This window comes from Haematobia irritans, chromosome 3, assembly GCF_050003625.1.
Source record: "Haematobia irritans isolate KBUSLIRL chromosome 3, ASM5000362v1, whole genome shotgun sequence".
NCBI lineage: Eukaryota > Metazoa > Arthropoda > Insecta > Diptera > Muscidae > Haematobia > Haematobia irritans.
In genome coordinates, this window is record NC_134399.1 from 3,302,279 (window position 1) to 3,318,738 (window position 16,460).

The 16,460-nt window shown below is 35.8% G+C and overlaps 1 protein-coding gene across 3 annotated transcripts in view; it reads left to right on the forward strand.

Moving 5' to 3' along the window:
• mbo (Nuclear pore complex protein Nup88) overlaps positions 1–16,460 on the forward strand; it is an 85,643-nt gene that overhangs the window by 19,422 nt on the left and 49,761 nt on the right. For all 3 annotated transcript variants that reach the window (XM_075298707.1, XM_075298709.1, XM_075298708.1), the window contains exon 3: positions 15,650–15,819. In XM_075298707.1, coding sequence (XP_075154822.1) covers positions 15,650–15,819 — 170 coding nt within the window. The remainder of the gene's footprint in view (positions 1–15,649; positions 15,820–16,460) is intronic.

The window sequence follows — 16,460 nt, forward strand, 5'->3', positions numbered from 1 at the left end:
TTAAACTTTGTTGACGCCTTTTAACGATATTCGCACACCCTTAAATTGTTTTATACTGTAATTTTTTAAGCGAACATTCAAAGACAGCCATATTATAGTCACTGAACATTGGAATCCTTTGGCTAATTAGTCCACAAACTAGTCACAAAAACTAAAAACAACAAATGCGAACAACCAACGAATCAACTTAAAACGAATTTGTATCTTTTGCCATTCGGCCATTGCGTTTATTTTGTGTGTTTTTTTCTAGAGTCATTATGACCATATGATGGGTAGTAATAGATAAAAATCGCCTTTGGATCTCGTGGATGGTAGTAGAGAAATAAAGTGTGGTGGGCAGGAGGTCGCTGTGTTGTTGCGTAACTTTCTCACCAAAGTGTAATTAAATAATTTAATTTATATTATTGAAAGGAAGTGTCAACAACAGTAACTTTGAGAATTACAGCAACGATGACAAAAAAAAACTTCATGAGCAGCAACAATATAAGCGAACAATTTTATGGCGTTAATGTGATTATATGTTTCTTTGCCTATCGTGCAAAATAACACCAAACCAAGGATGAAGCGCATTATCCTTTTTTTAAATAAACACTAAAACCCAACCCTATATAATACGTCGGAAAGTACCTACTCGATATGCTAGTATACCCGTGTTTCTCTGTTTCTCTTATGAGCTTACTTTCCCCACATGAATTAGAAAAAATTTGGTGGAAACTTTACATCTCATTAGGAAAGTAAATGCCTGCTGTCGTCGTTGTTATTTTTGTTTGTTTTCCGTTTCATTTGATCATTTCCAAATCGAGGCTAATTGAAATATGAAAAGTTTCCTTCCAGTTGCATGTGTGTTGATAATTCGTTGTATTTAATATCCTAGTTTTGTGACTGTTTTATCTTTTAGACAATATCTAATCCTAATTTAGGTTATACTAAAATATTACAATAATAATTTCGTATCATGAAGGAACTCCCAGTTGAGAATTACGCCTTAGAGATTAGTTATCTGGTTGTGATTAGTTGGTAATCTGGCATCAAGAAAAGGGAATGAAGTCAAAGTATTTTGAGACCGCGTCGCCTCTTTTTGTCGTCTGAATTTATTTACTTGGCAGTTGACAATTGTTTGTTACATATTAAAATAAAAAGTAAGCTTGAAAATAATGACTTACTTATCGTTTACCAATAATCACCCCGACACCTCGATTCCACCTCCTCCTGACGGCGTCGAGATTGTATCATATACGGCCGATTGTACAATCATTGCATCTGGGCCCATTGTTGATGACATATGTGATCGATTTAACGTCTACCTCGCTGATCTTACCAGTTATTTCACTGCATGAAATTTGAGGATATCACCCACCAAATCCTCAGCCACACTATTCACTACATGAACGGCGGAAATACGCAGACGGTTGAATGTCAAGCAGTGGAATAACATACAGACCTGTCAGAACGCTGCCCTTAGAACTGCAACAGGATGTCTCCGCAGTACACCCCTGGATCAGACCAAGATCATCCCAGTTTGTGGACACAATTACATGTTGTCAAAGCAGTACCTCTTGGTTTGCTATCGAAGTTGTCATCCAAATCACCATCTTGTCGATAGGCAACCAGGAATGTAAGAGTTGATCTTCATCTTCCAGAGCGCGAGATCCAGCGTTATAAAAGAGAGCCTCTAGATCAGGCAACATACCAGACAGGTCTGGACGGGATTCCTCATGAATCCTCATGAATACTGTAGCTGAAGCGAGAGAGAAACTTCAAGGTTAATCCTGTTCGAGCTCGACCACCGTCCATAACACCGGAGGAGAGAGACCTCCACGGCAAACAGGGGTAGTTTTGGCGCAACTAAGATCAGGCAAGTGAGCCGCCTCAATTCCTACTTATCAGTGATTGATAGCAACGTAGCTGACGTGTGTCCCATCTGTAATCAAGGGTCACATGACACTCGTCACCTTTTCGCTTGCCCAGCTGAGCCTACTCGTCTCACCACCAGATCACTCTGGACACACCCCACTCTTGTATCAGAGTTCCTTGATCTGGATACTAATAGAACTACCAAAAGAACAAAAATGTATGAAACTACATTAAAAACTTTTATAACAACAACACCGACAGCGGCCAGGTTGTGTCATTCATGTAATCAGTAAATTCTGGTGTGTTGTCCTCTTGGATCCCACGAATGCATTATTCTTGGGTTGCTAAATGAAATGTCGATCAACAACTCTATGGACAAGAATAGAATTATTGGGAAATGCAAATTATATATTTAGATATATGTGGTTGGTTATATAATATCACCTAAAAATATATGCAAAATTTTCCAAAGAAATCTTTTACATTTTTACATATTCTCTGGCAAAGAAATTTTAACTATGTCATGTCAATTACAACAGATGTTGACATCCTTCACGGTTGTATATACTTCAATTTAGTTCTTAAGATTCCCTGGGCTAGATAGCTAACAAGTGTTAGTAAAGCAATTATAAGATTTTCCATAGAAATATTTTATATTTTATAGCTTCTCAAGAGACAAAATATGGTCTAATGTCAACTCCATGAACCTTTTCGAATAGACCCATGAATATAATAAAAGTTCACATAAAGCCAGCCATATATCTATCTTGAGTAAAATTCAGTCATTAATGCCTGCTGAAATCATAAACCTACCTAAAGGCATTATTATTGACATTAGCTGAAGGCTCTAACATTAGACAAAGAAGAAGAAGAATTCCTATTAGTTTCTCACACATATGCCAGGATATTTCAACACCTGTCTTTGGAAGAATATTATTACGGCGAGACTTCATTGCGAGGAGCATCTTCCTTACTCGTATACATGTGCTACATCATATTTTATTGTATTCCCTTACCATGTTTTTGCTCTTTGGTAATTCCCGTTTATGGCATTTAACAATTAACCAGAAAAAGTTAATGTAAAATTATAATTATCTTTGGAAAAAATAACGAAACATTTGTTAATTTAAACCCTTTTTCGACAGCAATAAACATTCTTGCTGGGGCTGGGGGTGGGTGCTTTTCAGGTGGAATGGCTGGCCGTTGTTCAATTTGAACAAAGAAGAAAATCATAAGACGAAAACATATATCGCCTTTCGCCTGTGCGTATCCAAACACATACTTGTACTTAAAACAATCCCCAAAGTAATAAATATAAAACAACCAAAAAATATGCCATAAAATTTTCAACAAAATGCCATTTGCTTCTCTCACAACATAAACTCCAGTCGATCCAAAGCTCAAGCTCCTCCTTCTACAAAACTCACCAACTCTTTCCCTTCATGCAGTTAGATTTTATTCGCTACTGTGCTAACATTCGTCTATTCATTCATTATAGCACAGTGTGTTGAGTTGTGGTGTTTGGTAAAAAATAAACAGAACGACGGATGAGGATGTGAAAATCCGGAACTCCTGAACAAATTGGCCTACACTTTTATTTTTCTCTGACACCAGCTTTAGAATTCTTTGCAAAATCCTCATTAAGCTCATAAGTTACACAAAATGTTTTGGCTTGGTGACAATCACCATACTACTCCAAGAAGGGATCTATCAGCAGTCAGAGATCGATAAATTTGTTGTCATCGTTAGAAGAACTATTGGAGTGTTTCATATACGACGGTATAAGGGAGAGGAAATGTCGATCTTTGGCAGTTAAACAAGGGCTTTACACCGCACATGCTCCGACCGTAATAGAGGATCGAGGAAACCCTAAGATTTTCCATTTCTCATCGTTTTTTGGAATCCGGCACTTCACAAACGTCATTTCACCGCATTTTGCATAAAGATTTGGGCCTTCAAGCTGATAAAGTTCTGTTCAACACAAGAAGTCAATCCGGCCGATTATCAACAACAAAGTGTTTCTGCTATATGGATCCTTGAAATGCATAAAAAAGGATTCGGAATTCCATGGAGAAATCACATTGTCATAAAAATCACAAGAGAATTTCCACCTCAATTGCTACATCAACAAGCAACATCGTCAAATCTGGGGGCTGGGAAACCCCAAGGGGTTTTTTTGAGAAGCCTTGAAATGCATAAAAAAGGATTCGGAATTCCATGGAGAAATCACATTGTCATAAAAATCACAAGAGAATTTCCACCTCAATTGCTACATCAACAAGCAACATCGTCAAATCTGGGGGCTGGGAAACCCCAAGGGGTTTTTTTGAGAAGCCTCTCCCTCCTAATTATGATACGAGAAGATCATTTGACATTAAATTTCCTTCATAGGAACTAGCCTAATGTGTAACAACATAGCCATAGCTTAAAACAAGCGGACACTCCACAAACTTCTTTGCACCGTATTTTGCATAAAGATTCGGTTCTTAAATCTTATAAAGTTTTGTACAAAACACAAGAAGTCAAGCCGGCCGATCATCAACAACAAAGTTTTTTGCTATTTGAGTCCTTGAAATGCATTAAAAAGGATCCGGAATTCCATAGAAAAATCAAATTGACATATGAAGACAATTTCCACCTCGATTACTGCATCAACAACCAAATTTTCTAATTTGGGACTCGGAAATCCCAAGAGTTATATATAGCCTCTCCATCCTCATTATGATACGGGAAGATCATTTGACATTAATTTTCCTAGAATCTGTGAAGGAACTAGCCTAATGTGTACCAACCATATCCATACCATAAAGCCATGCGTAGACAAGAGTAGCTTAACCAACACAGGAAAAGTATGATTGTGAAATTGATTTGGGAAAAGTTCTTTAGACTGAAAGATGTCTGGATGGACTATAGTTTCGGAACTCTCACATTCCTCATCAACATCCTCTACCAATTATCATAATAAATTCATATAATTCACCAAACCCAATGTGAATTACACTCCCAAAAGAAGTTTTTTTTTTTTGATAGTCGACTTTACCTTCATCAATTCACAAAAAATTTCACTTTTCCTTTGCCAAAGTCAAATCATCGATTTGAATGCAGTTGCAGAAATAATTGAAACAATTGCCTTTTGAGCCAAAAATATCAAACTCAATCACGATGAATTTCCTATCCTCATCATTTCACCCCACTGTGCCACAAAAGTGGCAAGTGGAGTCATTAAGTTTGGGCTGGTTTCTGGTGTCATCATAAGATTAGGCCACCGAAAATGAGTGTTCCTTTCTATTATGACTATTATTGACTACGTGAACATCATCATGATGGCCATAGCGTTAACGACAGTAAGGCGAGAGCATGTGTAGGTTTTGCCGCATCAAAAAAACACAAAACTGTATGCGACTGATATCATGTGGGATGAATTGTGCTTTAAGGACCGTTCCAACATTGCGGTATTACTGATGGTAATAACGTCAAACAAACAAATAATAAAATGGCCTTTAGCTCTTAGACTGACTATGTAGCGAAATGGGGGATGAGACAACCTATACTACATATTGCTGCTCCTCCGAGTTGGTTACTGCTATTATCGCTGCTGTGTGTTGAATAATGGGGTGACAATAATACGTTTTGAACCCTTTTAAAGCTAGTACAGATCCCATAAATTTTATATGTTGTATGTATTTGCCTTTTACCAAAAACAAAATGCTATAAATATTGAGCTTAGTTTTCATTTTCGCATGGGAATACAATCGTGGACTCTGGAATTGAGAAGGTTGTGGGATAATTATCCAAAATTCTTGCCAATGAATACCTGAAGAAGGTCGAAATATCGAGGAAATAAAAAAATAAAATTTTAACTTTAGGGAAAATATAACGCGAAGACAAATAGTCAGCACCTTGGTCTAATCCACAGATGATTAATGTATCAGTATTTGAAAAAACTTTAATCGGAGTTCTGGATATGGAAAGATTGTGAAAGAATCGAAAATATACTTAGTTTCATAGCTAGCGTATTTTATCCAGCTTAGTAATTGTTTTCTTAAGACGAGCATAATTAAGAGGCGATAGATTTGTGCCTGTATCGGTATTTGAGAGAAACTTCATTTAGTCCTTCGAGATGATCTGTTAACGGGCGACACACATTGTTTGTCACTTATAGAACACTTTGCAAGATTAAAATACACATAACTATCGCCAGGATTACTGAGGGACCCAATGCGTGCTCCTGGAACATAATTTCTTTATTGGCATTTTAAAGTGATGCATGATAATTTGCATATGAGTTTGTTCCTTCGATGTAGCTATAGGAAGAAGCAATGAGCAAAATGAAGAAGAAGTAATGAGCATACTTTAGAAAATAAAAAAATAAGTTAAAATTTTTCTTTAAAGTTCTGAAAGTCGAAAGGCAAGGTCCTACCACCCAAGTTGCATATGGATATTTTCATCCCGTAATATTAAGATTTACCTCCATCCATTGAATATGGTATCACAATTTTGAAATAATATCCCAAGATAACTTATGTTCTATTCCTCTCATTAATTAGTGATCTTTCTCATTCTCTGGTTATTACAATCAGAAAATATGGGTTTAACGCAGATACAAAATTTTATGTACGGTGAAATCTCCTAATCTTGGAAACTCTAGAAAGCGGACACCTCTCAAAAGTGGATAACTTTTGTCGGACTTTTGTTTTATTATCCCATTAAAAATAACCTCTCAAATGTCGACAAAATGTAGGCGACGGGGGTGTCCACTTCTGGGAGGTTTCACTGTATTTTTCTCAATATTTCCTATAATTCCTAATCCTACATCCAAATGCTGTTGCCTTTGTTTAATATTGCCCATTTCTATCGGTGTGGCTACCATTCATCCATCCATATATCTGCAACAGTTTGTTTGCTAACCGTAAGCCATATATCCTACGCACCATTCTTGCCACCAACCATCCAAAACCAATGAGGCTGGCCAAGCAACCAGCTCAAACCCAGGACCATTGAATTTTAGTGCTTGAACCATAAACTTTGGTCGTTCCGTTCAAAAATGTAATATTTGTTAACATTTATAGTGATGAAATGCGTACGTTTTAAAAGTCATTTTGGTGAAAGGGTTTGCGTTTTGCTAGCGTATAAGCGGTATATCTGCTGCTCTTTAGCGTAACTATTTGTGTGCGGATAATTATCCAAAAAGTTCTATCAACGTTCACAAACACCCACCTTCATACTAAACATTGGCTAAGGCCTTATGAGTATTCGAAGGAAATGGAACGATATCCCAAATGAATGACTATTTGGTACACAGTAAAAATTTTTTGAATTTGATATTTTTACAAAAATTACGGATCAACTCAAAATTTTTCATTGTGAGAAAGTGAGGCCCATTTGGTGCCTCAGATTTATCTGTCTCATGTCGGCTGACATACACCTAAAGGTGGGTATTAAGTTCGAGTTTAGCCGCTAAAATCGCTAAAGTGAAAACTAAATCAGTAAAAAAAGTCATAAAATTATACAAATTTTGTTGCAAATTTTATTATAACTTGGTGGGGAATAGTTCAAAGCTAATTTTCACAAAGTTTGTATTCCTTAAAGTGGATTAATTAAGAAAAGTAATCGTGAAAAAATAGCTATTTTAGCGGCTAAACTCGAACTTAATACCCACATTAAACCAGTATTCGGCTTCTTGTGCGCTCTAAATTCTTTTTTTCTTTGTACCCTTTTATTCCAAGAACTTTGCGTCCTTAACGAATTGCCTAAGTTGTTTCCAAGCTAGACCATGTCCCGAATCACCTCTTCACCGATATGGTAAACTATTTGCCTTGTAAAGACAGGGCAGTGGCAAAGGTAGTGTTTTAAGGTCTCCTCATCCTCAAAACACGCCTTACATGCATCATCCTCTGCTGTTCCTATTCGGCATAGATGAACTCTCAATTCTAGGTGCTCGGGCATTCTGGGGGTTAATCACGGACCTCGATATCGAATTCATAATCGTATCGAAAAAATTGTCGATACGATTAAAAGTTTGGATCAGCAAAAAACGAAGCAGAACAAAATTAAATGACCGAACTCGACTATGACCATTTTATTTTTTTTTTTTAACTTTTATTGGAGTTACATTAGTCCTAAATATTCAAAATATGTTCATTATATGTAAATTTACTACAAATTAGCAACAATTCGAACTATGTTAAAACTAATATATTTATTATTCCTATATGGCGAAAACAATGTAAAAAACTAGTGAAAAATGTTTTACGATTGCAATTTACCAATAGAAAAAATTGTCGATCAAAAAAAACTCGATATCGACTCCCGTGGTCCGAAAAATTTAGATTTCGATCAAAAGTTCTCGATATCGAATGCTGTGATTAGCCCCCTGTTAAAATGTTCACATTTTGTGGCCTCGTGTTTTTTTCCGAGCCATTGCAGGAATATGCTGTGAGCCGATAATCGGAATAGGATGTGTCCGTCCTCTCACTCATCTTCGATCCATAGGTGTAGCAGTTATTTCCCTCTGGTATCTCTCCTGGGGACCCATTCTTACTGGTGTCATTGCAGGATTGTGTTGTGGTCCGGTAATCGGAATAAGACTCTGAGTCTGTCCGTCCTCTCACTCATCTTCGATCCAACGGTGTAGCAGTTATTTTCCTCTGTATCTCTCCTGGGTACCCATTCTTACTGGTGTCATTGCAGGATTGTGTTGTGATCCGGCAATCCGAAATATGATCTCGGAGTCTGTCCGTCCTCTCACTCATCTTCGATCCAACGGTGTAGCAGTTATTTCCCTCTGGTATCTGTTCTGAGGTCCCATTCTTACTGGCGCCAGAATATCACATTTCGTAGCTAGAGCTAGGATAGAGAGTATATCAGGATTGACCTTATTACGATCTCGTATATTCAGTGTGTCACCTTTGGATTCAGGCCCAATTAAAAGCTAAATGCTTCTGCACAGTACCCAACATATATCCTCTCTTGATGTTTGTCTTCTAATTCGGTTGCATGTCTAAGGTTACTATTTTATCAGAAATTGGTACCATTTTGCCGGTTCGATATATTGGATAATTCATAATTCAGTCATATTCCACCCTTATGACACTTTCTGGCCTCCTGCAGAATTGTTATAACGTCATCTGTGCAACGAAATTTTGTAAATGTCAAGTCTATGTGAGTCAGAATTTTCGATTCAGACTTGTCGCAAATCACAAAAATATTCGGGAGTTGCCGTGAGGTCACTAAAATCTTGGTGAGAGAAATTTGATGAGATTTGTGAAAATAATTTTCAGATGTCACTATAATTTTCGTGAATAACAACAATTTCCTAAGACGTGCGTGAGAGTGACTTCTTCATTTCGTGAGCGTATGTGTATAATCATTTCGTCTATTCCACCCGATTCCTCCTCCTCATTTGCATTTGTTATAAATTTTCCTAATTAAAATTTTTGATATTATTTTTTCATTATTTTTCTGCGTGTAGCTTTTAAGTCAGATCATCTATTTGTTGCTGGAGCTAATGGTGATTTGCAAGTGTTAATAATTTTTTCGGGCCATATATTATTTTTGGGGAAAAAGGGCCATAAAAACTGAAAACTAAGTATGACAAGGTATTTTTATAGCTTTTCCGTTTAAGTGTTCTTTTCCCATCTAAGCAAGAGGTGACGGCAATGGATAGTGCACTCTGTGGTGGAGGAGGAGTAGGTGTGAAGATATCTGGAATGGTTTATTAGAAACATTAATTTCTTATTGTGTAAATGTATAGCCAAGAAGTGGAAAATAATGTTTTGTTAATTACTTTTCCCACTTTGGGCCATAATTTCTGTGAATCGTGTAAATTATTTGTCCTCCACCGCCAGTCCTGGTCCCACAAATTAATATATTTGTATTCACTTCACTACTAGGATTTTAACATAAAAAGGGGTAGGTGGTTTATCTTCTCGACCAAGGAGAGAGACAAAACAACCCTTTGAGTTGTACTTGATTGGTTGTAAGTGCGCCGGTCACGGAAAACCCGATTGAAAATTCATCTGTAATCGATATTTTCGATTTAGGTTCCTCTTTGCACAAAAAGGACCAACAAAAAACCCTAAGCCAAGCGAAAACCCACCAATCAGAATTGTTTAGTTTTTTTTTTTTTTTTTGGGGGTGGTTTATCATCTACCAGAGATTTTAGGTGACAGCCGAGTTTTTTCTCAATTTCAGTGAAATGAAAAAAAATGTCCTCGTATTCAATTCATTGGTTTTGTCACAGCAATTTTTCTTGATTTCTATCCACAATATTTAAATGGGCCATTATTCAGACATTTTGTCCTTTCCTACATTTCAACAAAAAAAACTCAAAGAGAAAAACTAAACTCAAGCAAATAATATCATTACATTTGTTTAGCTTAGATGTTTAATGTTTAAAAATCATTTTTTAAACATAAAATTAATGTCTATATTAACATTTTCTATTATTTTTTTTACTTTGAAACAAATTTCCCCCCCAAAACCTCACCAACTACCCTGAATGATCCCGGGCCCTCTGAACTCATACTTCTGCCTTTGCTCTTGGCCAAACGTTTTTGGGTTTATTTTTTTTTTTTTTCATTCTCACATATATGAGGATTTTCTTTTGTCGCATTTTTAAATTAATTGCCTGCAATTTTTCTAACTTAAAATATTTTGTTTCCTTACTTTAGAATGGGAAAGGAAAAAATTTAGAGAAAAATCATTCATGATTTTTAAGTGACACTATTTTTTATGGATTGTTGGTTTTGGTTCATTTTTGGCTGCTGCTGATGATGACGATGCTTTCGGTTAACATCATCCTCATCCTCATCTTTAGCCTGTCATTTATTTCACTGCTTATCATTCAAAACCAAACGTTGGTATTGTTTGCTATTGTAGTCCTAAAAAAAAAAGAAATAAAGTATCTTTATAATAATCATTCTATGTTGGGGGGTATGGTTTTTTAATATTTTGTGATATGCTGTCCATGTCTGATGATAGCTTCTCTTGGTCTTTGGCCAGCAACTATACCAGGACATATTAGTTGATTGTGTGCATGTATTAGTTAAATGATATGTGACTCTAGTTTATTCCCCAAAAAGGATAATCATTTGTTTAGAAAAAAAAATCCTTCAAAATTAATGATACAATTTTTCAATTGCTTGGAACATGGGAGAAATTGCTGCAAAAATACCCAGTGAGTAATGTGTATTCACTTATTTAAATGGATTTGGTCTAGATAGAAATAAAAGTTAAAAATAGAAAAAGTTGGGTCGAGCCGATTTGTGATACCCTACTCGGCACCACTTAATTAATAATACTCGACATAATTGCAGTCAAACAACGTTAAATTGAATACAAATGTATTAACCTAAATATAGTAGCCAAAGAATTGCATCCAAATCTCAAGCATCCAATCCCGATTCATAAACTTGAGCTTAAAATTCAAAACCAATCTTAACCGATTTTTGAGGCCTTTTATTTATTTTGATTTAACATAACAAATAATTATATTAAATGAGGGAGGTTCTAACAACAAAGATTTTCGATTCAAAGATAAAATATTCAAAACCAATCTTAACCGATTTTTGAGGCCTTTTATTTATTTTTCTTTAACATAACAAATTATTATATTAAATGAGGGAGGTACTAACAACAAAGATTTTCGATTCAAAGATAAAACATCAAATGATTTCTTTAAAATGAGAAAATTGTACTTAACTGCAAATATAATGACCTAATATGAAAGATTATATTATTTTAACACACGCAATTTACACATATTAAGGACATATTTCTTTAAAATAAAAAAAAATTAATTGAAAGAAACTTCATGTTAGGTTAGGTTAGGTTATGTGGCAGACCGATGTATCAGGCTTACTTAGACTATTCAGTCCATTGTGATACCACATTGGTGAACTTCTCTCTTCTCACTGAGTGCTGCCCGATTCCATGTTAAGCTCAATGACAAGGGACCTCCTTTTTATAGCCGAGTCCGAACGACGTTCCACATTGCAGTGAAACAACTTAGAGAAGCTTTGAAACCCTCAGAAATGTCACCAGCATTACTGAGGTGGGATAATCCACCGCTGAAAACTTTTTGGTGTTCGGTCGAAGCAGGAATCGAACCCACGACCTTGTGTATGCAAGGCGGGCATGCTAACCATTGCACCACGGTGGCTCCCAAGTAGTTGTTATTGATGTAGGTTGGATGGTATTGAAAATGGGCCATATCGGTCCACTCTTACGTATAGCCCCCATATAAACGGACCCCCAAATTTGGCTTGCGAATCCTCTAAGAGAAACAAATTTCATCCGATCCGGCTGAAATTTGGTACATGATGTTAGTATATGGTCTCTAACAACCATGCGAAAATTGGTCCACATCGGTCCCTAATTATATATAGCCACCGTGGTGCAATGGTTAGCATGCCCGCCTTGCATACACAAGGTCGTGGGTTCGATTCCTGCTACGACCGAACACCAAAAAGTTTTTCGGCGGTGGATTATCCCACCTCAGTAATGCTGGTGACATTTCTGAGGGTTTCAAAGCTTCTCTAAGTGGTTTCACTGGAATGTGGAACGCCGTTCGGACTCGGCTATAAAAAGGAGGTCCCTTGTCATTGAGCTTAACATGGAATCGGGCAGCACTCAGTGATAAGAGAGAAGTTCACAACTGTGGTATCTCAATGGACTGAATAGTCTAAGTGAGCCTGATACATCGGGCTGCCCATAACCTAACCTAACCTAACCTATATATAGCCCCCATATAAACGGACCCCCAAATTTGGCTTGCGAATCCTCTAAGAGAAGCAAATTTCATCCGATCCGGCTGAAATTTGGTACATGGTGTTAGTATATGATATCTAAGAACCATGCAAAAATTGGTCCACATCGGTCCATAATTATATATAGCCCCCATATAAACCGATCCGCCGATTTGGCTTGCGGAGTCTCAAAGAGAAGCAAATTTTATCCGATCCGACTGAAATTTGGTACATGGTGTTAGTATATGGTGTTATATATAACCAACCGATAAATCGATCCCCAATCACACAAAAATTCGTCCATATCAAGTTCATATTTGTATATAGCCCCCATATAAGCGACCTCCATATTTCAATTCTGGCTCTCTACGTATTGTCTAATATATACCACGTATGGACTAACTCACAATTTAGAAAACGATGTTAAGAAGTTTTAAGATACTACAACTCTAGTAATTCGATTGTGGATGACAGTCTTTCGTAGATGTTTCTACGAAATCCATGGTGGAGGGTACATAAGATTCGGCCTGGCCGAACTTACGGCCGTATATACTTGTTCATTTATAGAAATTATATACTTGATTTAATTCTTCTAAATTGTATAATTAAACTCAATTCCAAAACTGAAAATAGTATCCTGATTGATATAAAAAACACGTTCGCGTATGATCACGCAGTTATCAGCTACTCACTAAAAAAAATACAACAGATTTCCTTGCCTGCTTGAAATAAGCTTTTTTAATATTCCATAGAGACAACTAGACTTAAAATTATTTCATTGCTCTCAAGTAATAGACTACGTTCCACGCATATACTACATCTTAAGAAAACTTGGATAATATACATAGAAAAAAATGAATGCCTTAACATTTTATATATGCAGTTTTTTTAAATTGTAAATATTTTTCTATCATTAAAATGCCTTCTCTTGTGAGAGCAACATCTTAATTACTTAAGATAAGCATGAAATAATGCCAAAGTCATGTAACCTTATCCATATTATACATTAATGCTTCTCCTATTGTACTATGACACCCATACCCATTATCCGCCAAAGTAAATGACAATCCTCTCCCTGAATGATGCATGTCTTTGATATACAAAGATACGCATATCCTTTCGACTATTGCTGTTAAAGAAATGGCTTTTAGTACGTACGAGTGCGAGTATATGAGCCTTTGACTTTATGACAATTAACTTGTAAAACATTCTCTATATATATATATTTTTTGTTTCTTGTTTTATTTTTTTGTGGAAGTTTTTGCTATTCTCCCGTTTTGCTGGTATGGCGAGATTCGTCCGCTCCATATCATTCGTTTTCTTTACTTTTCTAAAGCTCTATAGACTTGTATGGTAAACATGTCTTTGTTTTCTAAAGGATATTATAAATAATATTAAACTTTTGTTCATATAATTATCGTACATGTATGCGGTGGGTATATCAGACCATCTCCTTTTGACCCACCCTGGATTCTTAGACGCCTATTCTATTGCTAGTCATATCAGTAATTTTATGAAAGTATTCTTTGTAATTCCGCTTTTATTTTCTACTCCTTTAAAAGTAAAGAAATATCTAAGCAGGATGTTTTTTATGATGGTCCATAAACTAGATTAGCATTGCTATATGGTTAAGAATTTTTAAATAGAAGAGAATATTTGACAACACTTATCGCCATGGAGTTTATGTTATAGGCATTATAAAGGGAAAAAGACATAAAATTTAGTAATGTTTGGTTCGTTTTTTTTCTTCTCAAAATAAAATGATTTGTTAATTTGTGAAAGTTTAACGTGTTAACTTTTCTTTGTCAATAGTAAACATAATAAATTAACCAGTGGTGATAAGTCTTTGCTATGAAAACATTGTGAACATTTTCAGAAATATAGGGATTCCTCCACTGAAAAAAGCCCGGTTGAAAAAATTGTATTTATAAACTAATGATTTTGGTATTGATCCCGAGTCAAAGAAACGGAGAATTGAAGTAAGAATACATTTCAGACATAATTCTGTTTTAAATTTGAGTTTTGCGTACTTGATTCTAGAAAATAAATTTTAATTTATTCTTTTTTCGTCATTTCCTTTAAAGAAGTATTAACCGCAACTTAAATTTCCAAATTCAGACTCGACTTCAAGTAGAAATTATGCTATGTTTGAAGTAAAAACTTATTTAAAATAAAGTGTTGAAAGACATCTTCTAGTTAGTACCTCGCCCATTTAAGATCATAATTTATTATGGTTTTAAAATTTTTAATAAATAAATATTCTAAGCAAAATTCGAATTCGTATTTTAAGGACATAAAATCTTCTCATGACCTCACGACAATACTTTTTTCAGGGTATGCAATTACACAAAAAAGTATTCTTTCCTCCGAAACCAAATGAATCTTTTTGTTCAATTTTTTGCTCGATGTACTTCAGTTTTCCTATAAAACAAATACGGGTTCTTTAGGCCATCATGGCCAGCGAGTGACTTTCTTTGATTAGGGAACAAACGGTAGGAGAACGGGGCACAAAACAGAAGTCGCTCGGGGCTCGTCTTGCATACAAAACGCCACTCTTTTTTTGACATTATCCATTAACGAGAATATGTTACACCATATTCCTGTAGGCTAAGTACTTATAGGAGACCCTCATAAAATTCGTTGTCTATACGGAATCTAGGTTTTCCCTTATCGCAGATTGGTACATATATTTCTCGAACAATCTCTCTCCAGAATATTTAAATTACCGTATAAACCGCGTACGAGCACCCATCCTTAAGAGTTATTCTTCAGGGAAGTGATATCAGCATCTTCTGGAGAGGTATTCTTGGGTTTCGAGAGCCGACTTTTCGTACTTTAAATATCCTGCTGAATCCAAAATAGCATATATTGGTCAGTCCCTATTATTTTCTTAATATCGATATTAACATATGCTCTTAATGCAATATTGCATATATTGCATTTGGTTATTATTTGAGCTATTCGAAAACAATATCCCTAATACAGCTTAAAATCTATTATAGCATAACTGCTCTCGCCTATTGCTGATATTTTTCTCCTTCTTTCAGACATTGGTTCCCTCCATCCCTTTCAGTTTCGATGTCGAGCGTATTGTAGCATCTAATGAAGGTTCTTTAATTGCTTTGGGTGGTCTTAAAGGCCTTTGCATTATGGAAATGCCACGACGCTGGGGTGCAAATGGCCAGTATATGGATGGCAAATCAAGGATCACCTGTCGGTAAGTATCTTCCGTTTTTTTTTTGCAAAAATATCATTCTAACCCCCGGTTGCTTAAGTCGCAGCAAATCAAACTGTCATTAAATTATACTTTAGCGACAACATTATTTCAGACTTATTGTATTAAATTATCTTGGGGTCTTATAAAAATGATAAACTGCATAAAATTTCCAGCGTCATATTTTTGTTCCTTCAAAAAAAGTCAACATGTAATGCAAAAATACAAACTTTTAAAAGTCATTATTATAATATTTAGGGGTGTCTAACGGGGAGGGATTCGAATAGCTGCATAGAAGGAAGTGCTAGGACTTTTTGGAATGTCCTTTTGCAGTAGCAAGTCCAAGTTTCGTTTCCTTGGCATTTGCCATTGTACCTTACAGCGGCAAATGGTAACAGGTTATATTAAATGGTAATGCATTTGTACCATCTTAAGCTAGGTTTTTTTTTGGGGTGGGAGGGGAGGTTTCAGGTTTCAGCAGGAGTAGCTAAGGTGTTTGGCGCAATTTTTGTGCTGCTGTTAGCACATCTGTTTTTTATTACTTTTAATTTGCCATTAATAAAGCATTTTGTCGGCTATAGAATATTAGCGGAATGGAGTGGCTGATATTCCACTCATCTTCTTCATTTTTTTCAAGAACATTA